The following is a 23,429-nucleotide window of genomic DNA, read 5'->3' on the forward strand; positions in this document are numbered from 1 at the left end:
ATATGCCATCCTAGGAGTGCTGCAGGACCTCGGAAGAATGTTTCAGTTTTATGAAAAGGCAGTGCTGGGATCTTGGAAAATAATGCATTGAAAACATAATATCCGCCACTTGTTGTGGATTTTTTTGTTTTGTTTTGGTTTAAGATTGGGATTAAATGTGAGATGGTATTTTTTGTTTGGATTCAGATGTTTATTAGTTTTTATTTACATTGTAGTTTCACAGACTGTGAGCTCTATAGTCATTCACTCTAATAAGTTAAAAATTGAGTTGTATCTCTTTTTTTATAAGGCTTTTTAAGGATAAACTGTCTAATTAAGTAATGACACTTAAATTATTTTTACTTTTAACTTAATTATTAACAACTTAATAACTAAGTAAAGAAGGATTAGTCTCTGCTTTAAAACTTCTTTCTTGTTTTATATATATTACTACATTTTAAAACTTTAAACTCTGTGTTTTCTACTATGTGATATTACACACTTCTATTCAAACTACACACTCATGACCTCAGTTTTATTATTCAATTTTGGAAGTTTACTCTATGGCTTCATATTAACAACTTAATAACTAATTACTATTAATTTAATGACTGACTACTAATCCACAATGAGTATTTTTTTTTATTTAATTACACAGTACTGCCTAAACTCATGAATAAGAAGGTGAAGAAGAAGGCAAAGAAGAATTAGTCTCTGCTTTAAAACTTCTTTCTTGTTTTATATATATTACTACATTTTAAAACTTTAAACTCTGTGTTTTCTACTATGTGATATTACACACTTCTATTCAAACTACACACTCATGACCTCAGTTTTATTATTCAATTTTGGAAGTTTACTCTATGGCTTCAGGTTAACTGTAGTGTTTTTTGGGGGTCAGTGTTTGTCAGTACAGAAAGTCTAAAATTCTCAGTAGCCAGGGCTCCAACAGCCTGTCATGTGTGTGCCTCTGAGCTTCTGAAACATCTCAGTGATCCTGAGAAGAGGGAGAGAAGAGGGATAAATCCACATTTTAAAGCCTTTCAAGCCTTGCTTTTGTTCAGGGCTGTACTGGGCAGGCAAGATCAGCATGTCACAAAATTATGTTGTACAGGTTTTAGTGGAAGCACAGTACTGGGGAGGGAGTGTGCTTTCCATCAGCAGCCACAGCACTGCCGTGTGAGGAGCAGATCCATGGACAGGCAGCCTTCCAGAAGCTTCCAGGAGGCTCCAGAGCCATGTGAGTCTTTAGTCCAGCCCAAGGCAACCCAGAATTCTCTCACAGATGGGTCTGGGCTCAGCCTGCAGGGTGGCAGAGCCCATTCCTGCTGATCCCTGCCACAGATATTCCAGAGGAGCAGCAGTTCAGTGGTTATTTCACTTTTGGCACGTTGCTTCAGGGTTTCACTGCAGCCACTTCCATTACCTGAAATGGAAACCACTCAATGCAGCTCGAGCAGGAAAGTCTCCCCAAAGCAGGCAGCCCACAGGCTTTGCCTAAATGTACAGAATTGTGTTTTCCCATCAAAAATCCATTAGCCCGTAAGCACCAGCACCTCTCTGTCGCTGACAGCAATTTGTGGCTTGTGTTTTGTCGGAGCCTTTCCTGAAATGTTTGCTTTTCATGGCACCCAGCCCAGCTGAACCAGTGACAGGATTTCTGTTCATCCACCACACAGGGAAGCTCAGGGAGCTGATCTGAAATATTCCTCACAAGAGCAGCTCCAAGAGAGGTGCTGTAAGCTGTGGGATATCAGAATTGGACAGTGAAAAGCAGTCAGGAGGTCTTTGAGGTTAACATGGGAATGCTGAGAATCCAGTTGTGAGTTTGGCTTTTGGGATGTGTGAGGTTGATCAGCTCCACTCAAAGTCCATGGAAGAGTTGCCATTCCCTGTCCTGCTGGAGAAGTTTTGCTGTGTGGAGACACAGTGAGCCTTGCTGGTCTTCCTTTGATTCTCCCACACGTGCCCTGTGTTGTTTCTTCCCTCAACACCCATCTGAGGTGTAGGGTCACCTAAACCCATCCCATTAGGGATACCCTGGACATCTTGACCAAGTTTAAGCTATTTTAGGGAAATAACTTGTTGTTACCCATCTGCTTTGTTGGAAAAGTGTTATTTATCTTCTTTATGCTTTCCCCACACACTGGTTAGAAGTAGTACTGCTACCTCTAGTAGCAGTAGTCTCTTCATTAACATTTTGGAATTAGGGTGATAAATAAATGCTGTAGTTTTGGCAAGTAAATGATGACATAAATGTGACAGTGAGTGATGGAAGTGAGGTGTGCACTGAAGGCCCAGAACAGCACGGGAAGCCACCAACGTGCTGGATTTCATTTCAGTCTTTGCCCATTGAAATCTGGGGAGGTGAAGCTCATGGGTTATTTGCCCAGCAGCCAGGAAAGAAGAAAGCTCTCAGTCACTGGGTGATTGCCAGCCAGGGAGCTGTGTTCCTCCCTCAGCTGCTCAGATTTGTTGGCTCACACTCTTGGGTTCTCTGCATGCTGCCACCACGTGCAGTGACAAGTTATGAACACAGGGTGCTTGGGAGCTTTAAAAGGAGGATTTGTCCCTTTTAATTCCTGTTCCCAGCAGCCAGAGAGCAGCTAAGGATGGAAGTGCCTGTTCCTCACACACTGTTCAGGGATCACCCATGCAGCATGTGTTTGTCTGGTTTCAGAACTGGTTTCAGTGTGCCAGGCACTGTTCCACCCATTCCAGGGGATATATTTTAACATGGACTCCAGTAGGCTCAGGATTATATGAATTTCTGCATCAAAAGCAGCACTGGGTGCAAGCACAAAGACATATTTTCCAAATCTAGTGTATGATCTACTCAAATTGTCTATCTCCTGACCATGTGAAATAGGCTGCAGGCTACTACCATAGAGTTACTGTTGAAACCTGGGATGCTTGGTTGGTTTCCCAGCTATTATAGTTTTATTTTACTCCCCTCTTTTCCTCTGAATTGTTGTGCTAATTAAGCTCACGAATTTCAATCTCTCAGGTTCTTCAATTATGACATTGCAGCCCCTCTGTGGCAGCACACTGGAGTGTGGCAGATAGGATATTATGAAGTGGAGACATTCAATGGGAAAATGTCCAAAAGCAGTTCAAATCACTTAAGATAATTAAACAAGGGAAAGAATGTGGTGTGTTTAGAGAATATGAGATGGTTTTGTGAATAGAATGGTGTTAGGTCCCCGTGCATGGGAAACTCATTACCCATGCTGAATTCATTTTTTACATTGTAATGAGAAAGAAGAATTGCAAAACACCTCTGTGAACATCACCTTTGTGAGTGCTTGCACTGAGACCACCACAGCAGAGGCAGCAGGTTCAACAGACTTGTTTATTCCTCTGGATGTACCTGGGAAAACATGCAGCAATTGAAGAAATAACAACTAATTTCAGTGTAAAGGTCAAAATTACCTGAATTGAGATACTTAAGAATTAATGGAGTAGGCTGGTGTCAGCAGGCAGAATAAATGACATTTTTTTATAACTGCCTGTTCACCATCCTCTTTCAGTCTCTTCACCTCCCCCAGATGTAGGAAAGGCTTCAAATGCATCGCCAGAGGGGTTTTAGTAAGAGTTTGTATAACAGAGTGAGGCAGTGCTTGAATGGGGGAGAAAACAGGCACTTGATCATTGGGAAAAAACTCTGAGTAAAGGTCAGGGGGGTCTGTGAGTGCAGGCAGCACCCTGAGGGGAAGGGAGGAGCAGAGCCAGCCCTGAGCCAGCCCTGTGGGCACTGTCCCACTGGGCAGCACAGCAGCTGGCTGCCATCCTTTTCAGAGTCATGGCAATATTTATTGTTCTTCCTAAAACAGCAGTTCCTACAGTAGAGTGACTGCACAGAGCCGTGCATCAAAGGCAAGGGGAAGCAGAAAATCAGCCTTCAGAGCACACCAAGTGTTCTGTTCCTCTCCAGAGGGCACAGCACCTTCTCTCCACTGCTGAGAAACCAGGTAACCAAAGGGGGGCATCCCTGTGATGCTGGACCCCAGGGTCTGCTCCTGCTGAGATGATTGATGCTGAGATTTTTTCCTGAGTAGCACTGGCATGAAGAGCGCACAGTTCTTGTCCTTTTTAACAGCCTGATATTCTGTAAATGGTGCCTGGGTGGCTGAAGGACAATTGGATAATGATCTGCACTTTTTCTGCGTTAATAATAGTAATCTGCTTTTACATCACTATGTAAATGACAGATGTACCAAGAAGGAAAGCCATTGTCTCAGCTGGAAAGAAGTGGGCTAGGAAAAACTAGAAAAGGCTGGATTTTGGGAAATGCATCATGACAGTAACATCTGTTGGAATGCAGAGTAACCTCCCCTGGAAAGTGGTGGGATTAGCATTGCTCCTGACATTTGCAGCTCGATGGGGCAGAACCTGGTTTGATCTATGGCACACTTGGCTTCCAGGAGGCCCTTGGTATGATCCACTAGATTTTTTCCATCTCTGACTCCTGTGACTGTCTGTCTGACTCTCCCTGGGTGATGAAATATCATTATAACCTTTTGAAATAATATATCGGCGCCTGGAGAGCAGAGACTGATTTTCTCATTTGCAAGTGAGAGGCAGTGTGTTAAATTACCACTCCTGTCATTAAATGGATTGAGGAAAAAAAATCTAATGGGCTTGAACCAGGACATATTTCCCCTCCCCAAACAAGCCACCTCAGATTTCCCCTTGTTGGGGGCCAGGAAGGTGAGGATTAGAAGTTTAAATAAAATTCATCATATTCTCTGAGGCTTAGGTTACTTGCTTGACACCTGAAAACGTTTCAGCAAGTCTGGCATGGAAGCTTTCTGCTGACTTACAGAGGATGGGGAGCCTGTGCTGTCTGTCAGAGATGAAGAGGCATAAAATTTATCTTTCTGGGCCATGGAAGCTTCTACTTGTTCATTTGGCTCTGGGAAGTTTGATCCTGAACAACCTGGTCTGTGTGGAAGGTGTCTGTGCCCATGCAGGGGGTGGAACTGGATGGGCTCTACAGTCCCTTCCTTCCCAAACCATCCTGTGATTCTGTGAAATGTGAAAAAATCACTGTGCTGATAAACACAAGTAATTGTGTAAGTAATTGTGCTCAAGAATTGCACTTCTGCATCTTTGGAGCAGCAATGAGAAAGTTGTAATGTTGTTCCAGCTGATTTTTTAAAATCACATCAAGCAGCTGATGCAGTTCTTCATATTTCTGTCTTTCATGCAGGGCAAAGTATTGATAATCATCTGGTACTGCTGAGCATTGTAGCTGGCAACATTTGAAACTCCAGACATGGTGATGAATTGCTCTATGATATATTAATGTTATTTTGATCCCTGCTCTTTCAGAATTACATTGATCCAATTAGGTTAAGTAGCTTGCCATCTAAATTAATTTACTTTCCACTATTAATCTCCTTTACCCTGAGTCAAAACCAGAAATGTAAATCAATCCATTGTATTGCATATCTTTGGGGGGGTGGGAGGGTAATTAAATTACCTGATAGATACATATGCTGGATTGATTGTTTGCTATGTTGAACATTATTGCCATAATTGGAAAGTGAAGTGGTGCACACTCAGTAGTGGAATTTGAGTGCTTGTTACACTTAATTTTCATAACCTGTCAAGAAATGCCTTGCTGTCCTTGGGTACCAACCCCACACACCCAGCTACACAGCTTTTAGGATATTGGACATTTTGCAAGTGAAGATAAAAGCTCCTTCCTCTGCCAGGAGCTGCTGGACTCCCTGGCAGCATCTCACAGGTCCTGACCCTGTGCAGGGTGGGGAAAACCTTTCCCTGGCTCATCCTCAGGCTGGCAGCAGAGCAGATGTCTCAGCACTGATGTCTCAGTTCCCAAACCGAAGGAGGGGCAGTGCAGAGCCCTGAAAAGCCGTCTTCTTCTCCCAGTGGCACGTGAAATTTCCATGGTTTGATTTCATGGAATCACAGAATGGTTTGGGTTGGGAGGGACCTTAAAATCCACCCAGTGCCATGGCAGGGACACCTTCCCCTGTCCCAGGTGCTCCCAGCCCCAGTGTCCAGCCTGGCCTTGGGCACTGCCAGGGATCCAGGGGCAGCCACAACTCTGTGTCCCACACTGGGACATTCTTTTGCTTTCCTTAGGTCAGTCCAACAGTGGGATTCCATCATCTTGGTGCTCTCACCAGCCTTTTACAGGGAATTCACACTGGGAATTCTTCCTTTCAGCCAGTATTTTCAGGATCTATATCAAACTTTGATCCTGACAGCGACGTTGCTGACACCAGGAATTAGTTTACCTGCTACGTTTCCTCACTTTAGTGGGAAGAACTTTCCATGGAAGACTCAAACAAAAATAAAGATCTGATGTGAGGGAATGAGATCCCATCCAGTGGCTGGAAACTGAATGTTGGCATAGTTAAAACAGATACAAAGTGCAGTGGTTTTAGGTTGGGCTTAGTTAAAATCCTGCCAGGTTTGTGATAGCTCCATCTTCATGGGAGATCGAGGCAAGGGCTCTTTACAGTGGGAAAATGGATCTGGTTCCTTCCCTGTCATTGTAGCAGAAGATAAATTCGGGTTAGGTGACCCCTGTAATGGGGCAGGGCAGGCTGGTGATCACAAATCCCTTTTGGTATTCAAACCTATGGATCTATGAAGTATTTTCTAAATCTGTGCCTCAGAGCAGAATGAGCAGCAGCAGAAAGGTCACCTTTATCATCATTGCTGTCAAACACCTTGGAAACAGCAGAGCACAAAGCAAGTCAGTTGCTCAATCACTTTGCCCTTCTGCTACATCTGTTACCTTTACCTGTACTTTTGTCCCATTAAATGAAACTCACTCCCCTGTCCTGGATGAAACCCCATTTCCAAAAACTGCACAGTGAAACTCTGTTGGCTTCAGCAACGGGATCTTGCCTTTGCAAAGGCAATTAATGCCTGCCAAGTGCAGAAGTTAGCAGTGTTAGATAAATAATGATAATTATGAAAGCAGCTGCTCTTTGTGATGATGAGACAGTTGGAAACAGAGAGGGACTTTTTGCAAGAGAGTGTAGTGACAGGACAAGGGGAGTGGCTCCAAACTGACACTGGTTGGGTTTAGATGGGATTTTGGGAAGGAATTGTTCCCTGGCAGGGTGGGCAGGCCCTGGCACAGGGTGCCCAGAGAAGCTGTGGCTGCCCCTGGATCTCTGGCAGTGCCCAAGGGATGTTGGATGGAGCTCTGAGCCCCCTGGGACAGGGGAAGGTGTCCCTGCCCTTGGCAGGGGAGGAACTGGAAGGTCTCAAAGGTCTCTTCCAAGCCAAACCATTCCATGACTTGGGTACAGCCCCCTCTGCTCCTGGCAGGGTTTGTGGAGGCTGCAGGCACCAGAGGTGAGATCCCCACTGCAGCCAAGTGTCCCTGTGGAGCTGGTTGGTGTAAACTTATTATTGTGTATCTAAACCAACACCAGATGTTTGGTTGGGCACCCAAATCCTGCTGTGGGTGCGGTGGCTGCCTGAGATCCAGTTCCTACAAACCCACCAAATGCTGTAGTGTTTTAACATTCCATATCTATTAATATGTTAATATTTCCCACAAGCTGAAAAATTTTAAAGTTAAATGTGAGAATCTCTGCTTGAATGCTCACTATTATGTGTTGGGGCTTCATTTTTTTGCCTTTCCACTTCCTTATTTTCTTTTTTTCCTTTTCTTTCTTGTTTTTTGTCTTCTTTCTTTCTTCTTTATTTATTTTTAAGAGGCTTTTAAAGCTGGGTTTTCTCCCTAATAAGTGTTTGTAGAGTTCCTAGCACCACCAGATCCTGATGGAGCCACTAGATATTAATGTGCTGCAAATTAATCAGTAATGAAAATTAAATGTGTGTTTATGCTCCAGTTATAATGTTTATACAAACACAAGAAATGTGTACCACGACTGTGTGGTGGTTCCCACTACAATACTTGCAAGGATGCAGCATTAACCAGCTTTAAATAAAAGAAAGGGCCTGGTTTGTTCAAATGAACAACCCAAGGGGGAAACACCTCTTAGAGGTGAAGAAATGAACAGAATTCTTAGAGGAACAGAATGAACATTGTGAAACACAGAGCCAGGGATTTTCAATATTCTACACTCTCCAGTTTTCTGAAGGTGATGGTGGCATTTACCTCTTGTCTCCTTCTGTATTGTGCTTTTGCAGCTCACCAGAAATTTTGTCAGAACTCAAGGATGTTTGTGATGAGAAGCACAACTCAAGACCTGCCTTAGGAGTAAATGTGAATGAGTGTTCCTCCTCCTGCCTGTGTCAGAAATGCTCTTTAGATAAGGAGTTGAAAACAGATCAGTAGCAAGACTTCTTTCTTTAAAAAAAAAAAAAAAAGGCAGATGCCTGAGATGAGTTTCCTACAAAAAGAGAAGTTTCTGTGGTTGTCATGCACATGCCCCTCCCTGGAGATTCCTGGAAAATGACAATTGCAAGTCCAAATTTTTTATCTCTTTGCCAAAGGCAGGAGGGGAAGTGTGGAGGGAATGGGAACAAAGTGCCTCGTCCCAGACATGATCTTGCAGAGTCTCCTGTGAAATCGTTAAATTTCCATTGGTGAGTTTCCTTTCAGATGATCAGGGTAAATCCAGTGCTGTAAATTCTGTGATGTTCATGCAGTGTTTTCCCTGGAGTGTCAAGAGGAGGAGTTTGCTTCACTCACCAAGTGCTAAATGAGTCTTTGGGTGGTCACTTGCTGATGAATACAACAGATTAGATGGAAAAATAAGGAACACAGGGAAAACATTTTCCTTTTCAACAAACCACCATTACTTAACAATACTCTAAACCCCAGATCTCCCTAGATTTAACCTAAAATGTGTTGAAAATTACGTGGAAGATTCAACACTGAAATGTGCTGGCACAGAGTCCTTGTTTGGAAGAGAAAACAGTCTGGAAACTTGTAGTCTATTCACAATTACCACAGGAAGTGTTCGTGTCCTGCAGCCTCAATATTTGGAGTTCCATTTTCCCTTATTCCCCGTAGCCATTGAATCCTTAATGCCTGGCTTTGATCCTTATCTCAAACAGAACCACTGAAGGATAAATTCAAGGTGAGGTGGCCTCAACATTCCCTGTGCTGTGTTTTTTTCCAGGGGCCTGCTGGCCAGAGGCTTCACAGAGACCCATTATCTGCAGGATGGCACTGACGTGGTTCTCGCACGCAATCACACGGTAAGGCTGGGCTGTCCTGGGGAGAGAGGATGCTTCATCCTTAAAATCCAAAATATTCTCCGCCAGGATCTGAGCCCTGGGATGAAACAGCTCAACGTGTGGTTCTTCTTTTTTTTACTGTTGCCTTCAGTGTCTTTGTGACTGCTCTGATCCTACACATGAATTTTTAGAGGCAGCCTTTAAAGGCAAGCTCTGGGGTTTGAACCATGTGGCTTTTAACATTTGTGGGGGTTTTTTTCAGCTTCTTGAAAATAGACCCATTAAAATGTGATAATTATGGCAGCCGTGGCTGAAAAGCCCTGGTTCTGTGTGGGGGAAAAAAACCCCTAAATATCTGATTTCCAGAGTGCAAAAGTTCATGTCAGAGGTTGGAAGGCTTGGTTGTCTTTGCTCACTGGGGAAGTCATGGGTGGGGTTTGGGGGAGGGTGTTGGTTGGGTTTATTTTTAAATCCAGGCCACAAGTGTTGTGTGTTGTGGATGTACTTTATACTTGTATTTGTGTGTATGTATCTGTGTATTTATGTACATGTATAAATATGGATCTATACAAAATACGTCTTGTTAAAAGAAGCAGTTAAAATCTGCTTTTTACAAACAAAACCCCCTTAAGGCAGGAATGTTTTTTGTCCTCTGACAGCATGAACGCCTTAATTAGAAATAATGCAGCAAGGCATTTTAATTACAAACCTTATCTTTTATCTGCCTAAGTCCCATCAAGTATTTGCTCTGTTGTGGTATTTACTCACTGACACTGCCAGCAGAGACACCATGCTTTGTGTTCCCATCCAGAACGGGCTTTGCTGGGATCAGGGGAAGGAATTATTTCTCTGCATAACATCTTACTTCTGAAGAAGCATCTTCATTATAGCTGCAGACACCCCAAGTAAAGCAATCATTTGGAAAGCTTTCAGGGCTTTCATTTTGCTGGGTGCTCATATCTCCTTTGAAATCAGCTCAGGAGAAAATAGTCATTTGTTTTGGGAGCAGGAAGGCTGCAGAGACTCCTGAAGGAAGTGAAAGGAAATAAATGAAACACATGAGTCTTTCAGAGACTTACCTGAGTTAACAGGAGTATGTGTACAGCTAATGACAGGTTTTCCTTGCTAAAATACAATATCTATTTGCAAAATGGCAAAGTAAGTCATGATCAGTAATGACAGTGCATTTTGCTGCCTAAAAAAGAGAGCTCAGTGCATTCATTTTTCATTAAATGCTGCAATACGGTTGAGAAAAGACAAGTCTCTGATTTTATTTTTATATCTCTTCTTCAGTGAGGACATCAATACAGTCTGGAGTTGAAACCAAATCCGATTTTCCACTGAAAAGTTGCTTAGTCAAATTCTGCTTGGAGGTCAAGGCAGGTTTGTGGAGCTGTCACTTGGGCAGTTCTCTAGCACACAAGTCAGTGGCTAGGTTATTTTTCAATTTATAGCACCTGGAAAATTGTCAAAATCTGCTATTTATTAAATTATCTCAAGCAAGGGTAGAGTACTGTTTTAAGTATGATGGATCAGCCTTGGTAATTATTTGTTTTTAAGGGGTCACCCATTTTATAAACCAGTTTGCAGGAATAAAAAGATTTGATAGCAGAAAAAAAAATCCTGCAATTCATTGGAATTACTGAGCTAGAAATCAATTTTCTCCCAGTCCTGTTGCAGGCCATGCTCTGCTAAGTTTACATTTTCGATATTGAACTTTGGCATCACATAGCTGGATCTCAGAGAAATTGTGAAATGGGCCACAACCAGGACTCAGAGTTAATAAAATGACAAGTTGTATGTGGAGAGGGAAAGGAATCAGGCCCTTTGCCATAATTCACTCTTAGATAAAGACAGCTGGACCACAGCAGCAGCTGCATGGGTGAGATATTGGCTCCCCTCCCCATTTCACTCTGCTCAGCTCTGGTGATGCTCAAACCTAAAGATTTCTTTCTCAGGAGCTCTGAACTTCCCCTCTGCCTCATGCGTGCTTTAAGCAATGAAAATAAAGCTATTTTATTTTTGCTTTTAGCATATAAGAGATTGAGTGCTTGAGTGGGAGGGGCATTGATTTTTCTTCTATCAGCTGGATGCATGGAACTGATAACACTGAAATAAAGTGAAATAGTGCACCCACACCGAAAGTTTGACATCCACAGCAATTGTGACTGAAGTGACCACTCCAAAAAATTCAATCTGTGCCTCCCTTCTATTGTGGCTTTATCTTTGCTAATGTGTTACTGACTCTTTGTGAGGATTGATGATAAAAATACCCAAGAGTAAAACACTCTCACCCCGTTTCTGTCATTTCTTCCACTGACAAAAGCCACTGAGATTTGTATTTAGAAAGTCAGAGCTGGCTGCTCTGTGTTCACTTGCTCGTGCTGGAAATCAAACAAACATTTTCCCTGGCATAAACTTATTTACAGAAAATTCCTGTCTGAATCACTGCATCTTGCCCAGACTGTGGCTTTCTTCACCAAAATCAAGGTGCTTTTTAGAAATCTGCTGTGAGTGAAAACCGTACCCCAGCCTGGAAAGGTTAATTAATGCAATAATGAACCAAGCCCTGAGAGGCACAGGGAGATGACTGTTGGGCTGCAGCACTGATAACTTCCCTCTGCACTAATCAGATGGGAACCTTGCACAGCAGAGTTTTCAGTTTCCAGGTGGTATTGGGAATGCAATATAACCTTTAGTCAATAAAATTAGCCTTGATTCCAGACAGATATGTGGATGAGCTTAGAAACTCTCTGTTGTGGGTGCCTTTTGCAAGCAGGGGATTATTAAAGAAATATAATAACCTAGGCACAAAATGAAATTGGACTGTTGTCTCTCAAAATAGAAGCCCCCCTTTATTCTTGGTTGTTTTTAATAACGTGCAGCTATTAAAAGATGAGATTGTTGGGTATTTCAATAAAAAATTTCCTTTCCAACCTCTTTCCCTTCCCCTTCATTTGCTTTGTGATTTTTATTTCAAGTTCTGGGCTTGGGATTAGCTTTGTTATACTCCTCTTTTCACATACCTACCTCCTATAGGGATACGCAGATTTAAGTGTCCTTAAATAAAAATAGGGGTCTATATAGAAAACAGTAAAATGCAGCAGCTGATTTGTTAATCTGATATTTTATAATTACAAAATATTTAAACAATATAAATAATATAAAAATATTAAAATAATATAAAACATTATTAAATATTCAATACTGTAGCTTTAAATACTTAACACAGAAAAAGGGGGTCAGTCAACAAATCTAACATTATTAATCCTTCACAAAATAAGAACACAAAACCAAACAAAAAACCTCCTATAACTTTCTGGGATTTAGGAGCACCCAAGGTTTCCATTTAGGACTGTTTGAACACAGTTTGCATTGTCCCACCGAATATTCTCTGTTTGAGGACAGAGAATATTGGTGGGACAGGAAAGGTGCTGTCAGTGAGACTCTGAATGCTGTGGCCTGAAACCGATCATCACCTTGAAATGAAAGGGCTGGAAAGCCAGGAGCAGAGAGCATCTGTGAGCAGTGAAATGTTTTCTGTTCCTGCACAGGGTCACTGCTTTTACCACGGCCAGGTCCAGGGGTTCCCCGGCTCCTCTGTCAGCCTCAGCGCCTGCTCGGGACTCAGGTGAGCCCAGACCTCTGCAGTGATTGAGCTGCTGAGTGCTTGCTTTGGCTTTTAATGCATGGATCAGTACTGGGGAAGGGGCTGGAGCCCCAGGAGGGGCTGAGGGAGCTGGGAAGGGGCTCAGCCTGGAGAAAAGGGGGATCAGGGGGAACCTTGTGGCTCTGCTCCCAGGGAACAGGGACAGGAGCAGAGGGAACGGCCTCAGGCTGGGCCAGGGCAGGCTCAGGGTGGATATTTGGGAACAGTTTCCTCATGGAAAGGTTTGTTCAGCCCTGGCACAGCTGCCCAGGGCAGTGCTACCGTCCCCATCCCTGGAGGGATTTGAAATCCATGTGGATGTGGCACTTGGGGACACGGGGCAGTGGTGGCCTTGGCATTGCTGGGAATGGTTGGACTCTGTCATCTTAGAGGCCTTCTCCAACAAAAATAATTCCATGATTCCATCTCTTTTTCAAATGTTGGATGAATCCCTACATATCATTTTCCCTCTGGTTGCTCTAAAGAGAAAAAAAACAAAGAATAAACAACACATTTTTGGGGGTTTTTCCAAGAGCCATCCCTTCTCTCCTGCTGCCCATCCTTCTCTGTGCCTTGGCACATTTTCATACTGGCAGTGCCCAGTGGCTTTCCAGGCCTCTTTGTCCTCAGAACTGTTTCACCAGTGCTGTCAGCACTGCTCTGCCAGCTGTGGAATCACTCATTGTCCAGCAGCCTCATCACTAGGAGAGGCGGCTTTAGAAATCAAAGATTCTATGATACAGAGAACGTGCAAGGTTGTGGAGCTCAGTAATTGTGTTTATGGCAGGTAGGATGCTCAGCTTTTGGATTTCAGCTGCTCATTAACAGCAGATTCCTGTTGCTGAAAGTCAAACCTCTTCCAGCTGGACAAAGGAATGGGCTGACAAAATTTCACGTACACAACAGACACAGTTCAGGAAACAATTATCTTTCTTACTTGGACAATCAGAGACTGGTATTTACTCACAGAGCTGTTCCAAATCACAGCAATTAACTGTAAATTTGCTCTAGGTTCTCCCTGGAAAACCCAGTTTTCCTGTCAGATTTCCAGCTGTCTCAGCCTTTTCTGGGTTTAATTTATCTGCAAACTGCAGGAGTAGCTGGAATATTTTCCCCTTGATTTTGCATTTTGGGCAATAGTGACATTGTCAAGGCTTTTGTAAGGGAGCTTTGGGACAGACAGAAGCAGAGAGAGCAGAGTTTGATCCTTCTCCCTCTGGGAATGGTCCATTTGCTGTAGTGGATGGGATTCCTTTGGCTCATTCCCACACAGAGAGCGGCTTTATGGGTGCTTCACTATGGATCCAGCAACTTCCAAAAGTTTAATAAACCCCTTACATGAACAGTCAGCATTTATCTGTCATTCTCACTGTAAAACATCTCCAGAATTTAAAACTGTTTGTAAAAATCCAGTGCAGAGCTCTCAGTATTTCAGTTAAAGGATCACAATGCTGCAAGCTCCCCAGGGAAAATTTGTACCTTGTGGGACAGGGTCTGCATTGATGTCCTTGTTCCAGAAATACCTGGAAATTACTCACTCTCAAGAGAAAATGCCCTTCTCCGCATTAGAACTCTTTTCTTCCTTCTCCAAAGTGCTCTCTTTGCAATTGTGGCGCTCCAGAGTCGTTTCCCAGCTTTAGGTGGTTCAGACGTGTCAAGACAGCAGATGCTGGCAGGGACATTTTCCTGGCACTGGTGCAGACAAGTCCCCAAAGTGCAAGCTGACAGGACTGGGCTCCTTCTCTGCAGGGAAGCAGAGCAGCACCTTTTTCAGTACAAAACTGCAGAAATTTCCTTTGCAGTGCATGTTTTGTTCTAGTAGGAGATCAGATGAGGAGAAATCTCAGTTTCTGTGCCCATTTCACTGCTGAGATTGGCAGAGTGTCCATGGCTGGGACCAGTTTGTGATAAGAGTTCTGTGCCTGTTGATTCACTCCACCCAACCTGTTTCACAGCCCAACAACCAACAACTCCCAGACAGAATAACGCGCAGATATTGCCTGTGCTTGGTCACAGAAACACAGAATGATTTGGGCTGAAGGGACCTGAAAGCTCATCCAGTTCCACTATTGCCATGGGCAGGGACACCTTCCCCTAGACCAGGCTGCTGCAAAAAAAGCACAATCCAGAAAAGCTTCTTGGCTTACTTTGCTGGCAGCTTTGCTGGCTTGAAAAAATAGATCAGGATGGGATGGGATAAGATAGGACAGGATAAGATAGGACAGGATAAGATAAGACAGGATAAGACAGAACAATGTACCACTGCCCAACTTGCTGGAGCAGGGACTCTTGTTTTCCACAGCATGATAAAAACTCCAAGCTGCAGGAGCAGAGACATAAGGCTCTGTGTGGCCATGGAGCCCCAGGTGGGGACAGTCCCTGGGGCAGCCCTTTCACTTGCAGCAGCTGTTGGAAAGGAGGCCAGGTCTCGTTTTCAGGGTCTGTTCCTGGCTTTGTGACAGTTTCTAAGTGAATCAGACAAATCTCTCTGTCTCAGTTTCTCCATCTGTGAAATCCATTTAATGATTCTTACCTACCTCACACAGCTGCTGCGTGGAGCTGGGGTTCAAGTGCCTGAAAAACATCTAATGAAAGGAAGTGCATGCTGTCAGCCCTCTGAAATCCTGGAGAACCAATATCTTCCCCCTCCCACCAGACAGGCACCCTGGGCATTGTTCCAGGTGTGGATAGGGCGGGGCTGTGCATTTTCCCCCAGACCAGCAGAGTTCATTGAAAGACATGAAACTACTCATAAAGAACAGGTCCCACATTTCAGTGTGCTCTGAAGCCTGAGTGCTCAGCAGCAGTCAAAGAAGCAAAAGGGATCATAGGAATTTCTGAGACAGAAATAGAGGATAAAACAAGAACCCTCATTACCACTTTATAAATCCACAGAGCGCTCACATCTTGAGTTCTGCATGCAGTTCTTGTTTCCCCCTCCCCTGCTCCATCTCAGAAGAGGAAGAAGCAATATATCCAGAGAAGGTACAGAGAAGGGCAAAAATTGTGATCAAAGGTGTGGAGCAGCTTTTATCCAAGGAGAGAAAATAGACTAGGATTTGTCACTTCTGAAAGGCGATGACGGAGAAAAGGAGCATGATGAAACAAGGTTGAGTGTCATGCTGGAGAGGGGACAATCACTGAATATTCTTCATAACCTCTAAATTAGGAGACATCAGCTGAAACTTGAGAGCAAAGGAAAGTACTTTTTTTATTCACATAACGAAGCTGGAGCTGTCACAGGTGGGTGTCAGTGGATCACTGACAGTATCAATGGATTCCAAAAGGATGTGACAATTTGGGAAGGGGAGCTCAGGGAGCCTCTGCAGGGCTGTCAGACCCTGAGGTGTCCCTGGCACTGCTGCTCTCAGAGCTGGGGCTGCTTGTTCTGTTCTTGTCTCTCATCCCTGAGCTCCTGCTGTTGGCCAAGCCAGAGAGGAGCTGCTGAGCTGGAGGAACCTTGCTCTGACCTCCCCCAACCATCAAGGTCGTCTCTCCACGTGGCTGAGCAGTTTTCCTTTTTCTCTGAGAAGCCTCAGAGAAAAAGGAAAACAATAATTATCTCATTTGCTTCTCCTGTGTTTTGCTGCTTTGGAATGTGTTTGGACACTGTTTACCCACAGGTGATTGTTTCATTGGCTTCATGTGAATTGTTTTGGCTTAATGACCAATCAGTGTCAAGCTGTTTCAGGAGAGAGTCACAAGTTTTTCATCAGTATCTTTAGCCTTCCGTCTGTATCCTTTCTGTATTCTTTAGTATAGTTTAATGTAGTTTAGTATAGCATTCTTTAATATAATATAGATCATAAAATAATAAATTAGCCTTCTGAGAACATGGAGTCAGATTACTTCATTTCCTTCCAACGGCAGGGACCCAGAAAATACCACAGATGTGTTTTCAGCTCCTGAACATGATGTGATTGTTCTGTGATGAGGAAGAATTGTGTGAAATCTGAATACTAAGGTTAGTCTGGTTTAAGCTTTTTAGGCAGGCAGAGGGGTGAGAGATGAGGAGGAGAGAGGAGGAGGCTCAGCTCTCTCAAACACACATTTTTCAGCTCTGTTCCATCCTCACACACATAACATTTGAGCTCCTCACCTCACGTAGGAGCACAATAGTGGGATTGGCACTGAGAGCTGCCTAAAATGCAGGTTAGAGGAGAATATAATCATGCCTTAATCTGTATCCTGCTGGCTGCTCTGAGAAGGAGGAGCTGGATGGCGGAGAGGGCTCAGGAAATGCTGAGTGCACAGAAAGGGAACAATGGCTAATCAGGATTTCTGGGTGTCCGTCTGGATCAGAAAGCCAATTAGACTGTCAGAGCTTGTGGGAAGGTGAAGGTACGACAGAGTTGAGCCATTTCCTTCCTGTCCTCAGGAAATACCCTTCTGTTTATCCAGCTTGGAGGCTCTTCAAGTTTTTAGCAAATAATTTTGGCCTGTGGCCACCGCTCACATCTTCTGTGATAAATTTGTTTAGACTTGAATGATTTTTCCTGATTGCTTTCCCTGTGACTGCTGAATGCACCCAGAACTGCAGCCTGGAGAAGGGCACAAACCTCCCTACAGAAGCATCTGCAGTGGCCTCTTAGTTGTGGGGAGCTTGAGAGGTGCTCCCAAAAATTCCTCAGGAGCCTAAGGATAGAAATCTCCCAGGAAGCCTTTTCCTTCTGAAACCCCAAAATGCACTTGAGTATCCTCAGATATTTTACCCAGTTGTTGGGTAATTAACCCAGTCACACATACAGAAGGTGTTCAGTCTTGGTCCAGCCTCATCAGCAGCTGAAAGATGCAGTGTCCACGTGACAGGGATGGGGGGAAGGCCCCAGAATGGAGTTGATGCTCATTTTTACTGGGATTACAGAGTTATGGTACCCAAGGCTGCCAATACCATTTTTCAAATGGTCTGGCTGAACTCACTGCAGCCCAGACACAGTCAGCTGAAGAGGGGATTTAAATGTGACACTCCAGACATCAACTATTGAAAAAGGAGTGGAAGTAGGAAACCAGTGAGAAAAAGAAATGTAAATTCCTCACGACTCCTCAAGCAGCATTTCCCCACAGAAGAAGAGATTTCATCCAAAAGTTAAGTTAGGAGAAAATCCCTGTTGAGAAAAGCACTGGTTTGGATGTGAGCTTTTCCTCCATATTTTCTGCAGAGCTTTTAGTTCATATAAACATCCTGCGTGCTTTGGAATTTATCTGACTGGGAAACTCCTGGAGGATTTTGAGCTCAGCATTACAAACCATTCCCTTTCTGGGGTTCCATGGCTTCTGTAGGCTGCCTGTTCCAGGGGAGCAGCTCCTGCCTCAGTGGGTTTTCCTTCTGAAACCCCAAAATGCACTTGAGTATCCTCAGATATTTTACCCAGTTGTTGGGTAATTAACCCAGTCACACATACAGAAGGTGTTCAGTCTTGGTCCAGCCTCATCAGCAGCTGAAAGATGCAGTGTCCACAGTGAGAGGGATGGGGGGAAGGCCCCAGAATGGAGTTGATGCTCATTTTTACTGGGATTACAGAGTTATGGTACCCAAGGCTGCCAATACCATTTTTCAAATGGTCTGGCTGAACTCACTGCAGCCCAGACACAGTCAGCTGAAGAGGGGGTTTAAATGTGACACTCCAGACATCAACTGTTGAAAAAGGAGTGGAAGTAGGAAACCAGTGAGAAAAAGAAATGTAAATTCCTCACGACTCCTCAAGCAGCATTTCCCCACAGAAGAAGAGATTTCATCCAAAAGTTAAGTTAGGAGAAAATCCCTGTTGAGAAAAGCACTGGTTTGGATGTGAGCTTTTCCTCCATATTTTCTGCAGAGCTTTTAGTTCATATAAACATCCTGCGTGCTTTGGAATTTATCTGACTGGGAAACTCCTGGAGGATTTTGAGCTCAGCATTACAAACCATTCCCTTTCTGGGGTTCCATGGCTTCTGTAGGCTGCCTGTTCCAGGGGAGCAGCTCCTGCCTCAGGGTCACCTCTGTGCTCTGAGGTGAGCATCATGTCCAGCCTTTGACCACGGGGTGCACAGGGATCACTGCCAGGACAGGGATGAGGGATGATCCCTACCCAGGTGTTTGAGTCCTTCTCCATCCACTCTGCTGCTGGCAGTTAGTGGGATGTGCAAGCTGGAATCTCCTTATCCTGTCTCTCTGTTTGCTGCAGGGTGCAATAAAATGTGCTCACTAAATTGGTACCCATGCTCTTCCTTTCCCTCTCTTCTCCATCCCCACAAGTGACACTTTCTCTGACAGCACAATGACTGTTCCTTGCAGCCCAGATGCTGGACATGAAATCACATTTTCTCTCCCCATCCAAGTAACTCCTTGCTGGAATTCCAGGAATCAAAAGTTGCAGCTCGATCTGCATCCACTCTGGACAGATCTGTCCTTCACTGAGAAAGGATGAAGTGTGTGCTGCAGGAGGCTCTGGCCATAATTCCATTTTAGAGAATATATTTTCAGGTTCCTGAAAGGCACTGGCTGGAGTAGAAGCTCTGTGAGTGATGATGTGTCTGTGTGAGAACACCTCCACCGCTCCTGTGAGATGTAAAACCAGTGGTGCTACTGCTTCCACCCCCTTTGAGAGGCTGCCCTTGGCTGATTTGGGTCAGATTTGTTATTTTAATAGAATCCTGCTGTGCAGTGTAGTAGGATAATGGGATTGTTTGTCTTTCCTATTGTGCTCTTCATCAATAGAGTTTTTTTTTCCTGTGGATACTAAAATTTCCTCTATTTTAGAGGTGAGGAGTTGTTGCAAAAAGAGGTGACCAGGGACAGAGGCAGAGACAGGAGCACATTTGCCTCCAGACTCCTGTTCTCTGTATTTCCCAGTCCCTTAAAGCTAAAGAATGACCAAACCATTTGAAAAATATCAAAATATCAGCTCTATTAGAAAAACAGTCAATAGATCATCCTGCTCATTTATCCCCATAGTATCCATCTGCAACTTATTAAAAGAGCCTAAAAGTGAAGCCCTCATTCACCACCTCATTTTTCTTCCCCTTTTGTTTGTTTGCCTGCTTACTTGCCTGGGAATTTGTTACACAGAGCCCTGGGAATGTAGAATGTACTGTTAAAATAAATAAAAATGCCCTCTGAGTGCACAGATCACTCCTGAGATGGTGCCTGCTGGGCAGCCCTGCACTCCGGGGTCACAGGGCTCCAATTCTGGAACCTTTTCACCCAAAACTCCTTGAAGAGCTGTGGGATGAGTCCTAATGAAGCTGTAACGTGGATTGTGGAATGAGGGACCTGGAGGTTTTCAGGGGCACAGGAGCACTGCAGTGTCTGCAGGTGAATATTCAGTGTGTGAGCAGGATTGCCCTCTAATTAATTTCTCACCAGCTCAGGACATCTACATTCCTCTGCCAGTGGAAATAGAGCTTTTTGTTATTATTGTTCAGAAATGAGTATAACTTTGAGCTTCATTAAAACCAAATGTTTAATTGCACTCACAGATCTCAGGTTTATCAATTTACTTAATTTCCCCTGTATAGTGCAGCAGAATAATATATAATAGTTTCATATAGTGCTGTCCCAGCCAAGTTTTGCTTCAGCATCACAGTTTCTCAGACAAGTATGTGTTGATGGTTTATGTTGGCAGGACCTGTGCTTCTGCTGACAAGTTGGAAAAGAAAAATCCCATTTATATTTTGAGATTTCCTAAAGCCTGTTGATTTATGAAATACGACTGGCCTCGCTTTAGGTTTTGTTTTGGTTTTCCTTTTTAAGAGGAAAAAAAAATTATATTTGATTTTATCGACAGTTTAAAAAGTGGAATTATTCCATTAAATTACCTTTCCCTGATTGAGAGATTCCTGGCAATGTGGAGTTATGTGAGTTTTAATTTCTGTTTGAGACGTGGAGAGCTCTCCCATCCCATGCAGACATTCCCAGGTATCCACATGGCTCAGAAGGGAGGACAGGAGGCAGAACCCCTGAGATTCTGATCTCCAGGGTGGGCAGCAGGGATGTGGAGCTGCTTGGTCTGGTGCTGACCCCAGACACGAGCAGGGACAAACCCTGTGCAGAGCTGGAGTCAGATTTAACCCAGGCTCAGGACCACACTGGAGCTGCTTCCAGTTGGCCTGGAGCCTGGGAGTTGATGTCTGGACGTGCTCTTGGGATGGATATTTTCCCTCCCTCTCTGCTACCAGTGATGGAGGAGACAGAGGCAGAATTTCAGGTAGGCTTGGGGTTGTCTCTTGGCTTTCCTGCCTGCCTCTTTTGTAAGTCTTTCTGACTTCCCAGCATCTGTAGCTTTGGGACCAAGGAAAACCCAGAATTAGACACCTGACACTAAAATTTGAATGCTTCATACTGCTTTTTTCCTGCTCAAACATTTATAATCCTGGGAATTCTGGTAGTCCTTTGTCTGATAGAAATCCCACAGACTGGCCTTAAGGACTTGCTGAAATCTCTTTAAGGTTCTTTGTATAATTTTTGCTTGGGGATCTGCAGTTTAATATGCCATTTGCCACATTAATATTTTATTTGCCACAGTGGAAAACACAACATTGTTTAGGATTAATGGCTCCTGAAAAACAGAAAAGTTTCTGGGAACGTGGGCTGGTTCAGGAGTGTGGGAGAACCCTGCTGAAGAGGGAGACACAGAAATGCTGGAGGAGTAACAGAAGCTTCTTGGAAACACCTGATGAGAGTGGAAGGAACCAGTAGCTATAGATTTATTTTATTTGCATCAAATTCTCAGTCCTGAATGACTGGTGGGTATTGTTCACACACACAAAAAATAAAAAAGAAAGGAACCATAACTCTTGACTCGTTACATTTTTAAGGTGCTGTGCTTGGCACTGCACGATGGGGGAAAAAATGCAACTGTAGGAAAAGAAAATTAGTCAAAACCAGAGAGCTGGCCAAGAAAATTCATATTTGATATTCATTATCTTATTACAGATGGTTACAAGCCAAGTGCTGATATTCTGTAGGCAGCACTCAAGGGATAAGTGTGCTTTAAATGAAAAGTCTGGTTTTCTTTCTGCCAAATCTGCAGATTTTCCTTCTCCTGGGATTGCTCCACAGGCAAAGGGAAACTGTCCTTAAAGGCCCACACTGTCCCTTGGGATGGGAATCAGGCTGGTGTGCTCAGGAAAAACCCAAATTTATCATTCTGGGATCTGATCATTCCTCCATACCCTCAGCAGCTAAAGGAAATGAGGGGTAAAGAGATAGTTATTTAGTTATTTTTAAATAAATGGTTAATAAGTTATTTTTAAAGAAATGCTTATTTAGTTCTTCTTAAAGAAATGGTTATTTAGTTCTTTTTAAGGTAATGGTTAATTAGTTATTTTTAAAGAAATGGTTGTTTAGTTCTTAAAGAAATGCTTATTTAGTTCTTTCAGACAGAGGTTGGGTACATGAGGGATACATTGGAAATGTGGCATTGATGTGGCACATTTTGGATTGGAACCCCTGAAAACAATATCTCACTTTAAAATATTAAAAAAAAAATAAAATTGAGAGAACTCTACCCAGGATACAACTAAGTCTCTCCCTTTGTATTGTAAGTAACTAAAGAAAATTGTTCAAGCTTCTAATTTTGAAAGTGAATGTTCTAAGAAGGGCAAATTTGGCATTAAAAATAAACCCCTGCATGCTTTTTTGTTGTTTCTGAGTTGTCAACACAGGGAGCTAGCTGGTCAGGCTGGCCCATTTCACAGAGTGACTAATGGACTCCTGCCTCCAAAATTAAACGATTAATTGCACAAGGCCAAGACAACAATCCTTATTTGATTGTGCTGATTACAGGGCTGCTGGTTTTTGGAGTAAAGCGAATATTTTTGTCCTAATTTCCTAAATCCTCCAAGGAGTGAGGCAGCTCTGACAATAATTCAGAGCTGTGGGGTTGCTCAGATCACGGGGTGACCTGCCCGAGGTGTCTCTTGTGTCAGGAGGTCGTTGGGATCCTGGCTGGAGCTGCTGGGATAAATCAGTCCAGCCTTCCCAGCCCTGATCCATCACTCCCAGCTGCTGGGTGATGGGTGGACCTGTCTCACCTGCTCTGCCAAGGGGCCTGAGGAAGCTGCAGATGAATTATCAGAGCCTGAGCTTTGGTTCAGGGCAGTAAAACAGGCTCCTGGGACTGCTGTTGGGCAGATTTTGACATCGTGCCTTTCCAGGCTGCTTTTTTCTCTTGGACTTTTAGCTGTTCCAGTCACCAGGAAATTGTCTCTTGGCTTGGCTGAACTGGTGTTAATGGTGCTCTGAAGCAAAATTGTGCAGTCAGCTTGGAATTAATACTTCAGTTAATTTGTTAGCAGACTAAAGACTTTGAATTTCTTCCTCATATCTTCCTAATAATAGGGTAACTTAGGGAGCTTTTTCCTAATAATTATGATTTTACTTTTAAATTGGTTTCATAGTATCATTAACCTGCTTTTGGGTCCTTTTTCTCCTATTTTATCCTTCTTTCTTGTAACTTTCAGGAAAATTGTACCATGACATTGGTCTCACGGTGGTTGTTGTATTTTACCTTTATCACAGCACAGACAGAAATAAAAAGGGAAGACACTTCTAAAACTCCGGAAAGACACACTAGGATAATAAAGTTGCTCCATCCCTTGTCCCCAGTCCTTCTCCAGCTCTCCTGGAGCCCCTTTAGGCACTGGAAGAGGCTCTGAGGTCCCCCTGGAGCCTTCT

General features: G+C 43.6%; 1 protein-coding gene across 1 annotated transcript in view; it reads left to right on the forward strand.

Annotated features, from left to right (window-relative positions):
* The window catches only part of ADAM12 (ADAM metallopeptidase domain 12), a 155,160-nt gene that overhangs the window by 70,475 nt on the left and 61,256 nt on the right, over positions 1–23,429 (forward strand). Inside the window, 2 exon segments of the mRNA XM_041461125.1 lie at positions 9,066–9,144; positions 12,678–12,754. Of these exon segments, the coding sequence (XP_041317059.1) occupies positions 9,066–9,144; positions 12,678–12,754 (156 nt within the window).

This window comes from Pyrgilauda ruficollis, unplaced genomic scaffold, assembly GCF_017590135.1.
Source record: "Pyrgilauda ruficollis isolate IOZ18807 unplaced genomic scaffold, ASM1759013v1 scaffold15, whole genome shotgun sequence".
Lineage (NCBI taxonomy): Eukaryota > Metazoa > Chordata > Aves > Passeriformes > Passeridae > Pyrgilauda > Pyrgilauda ruficollis.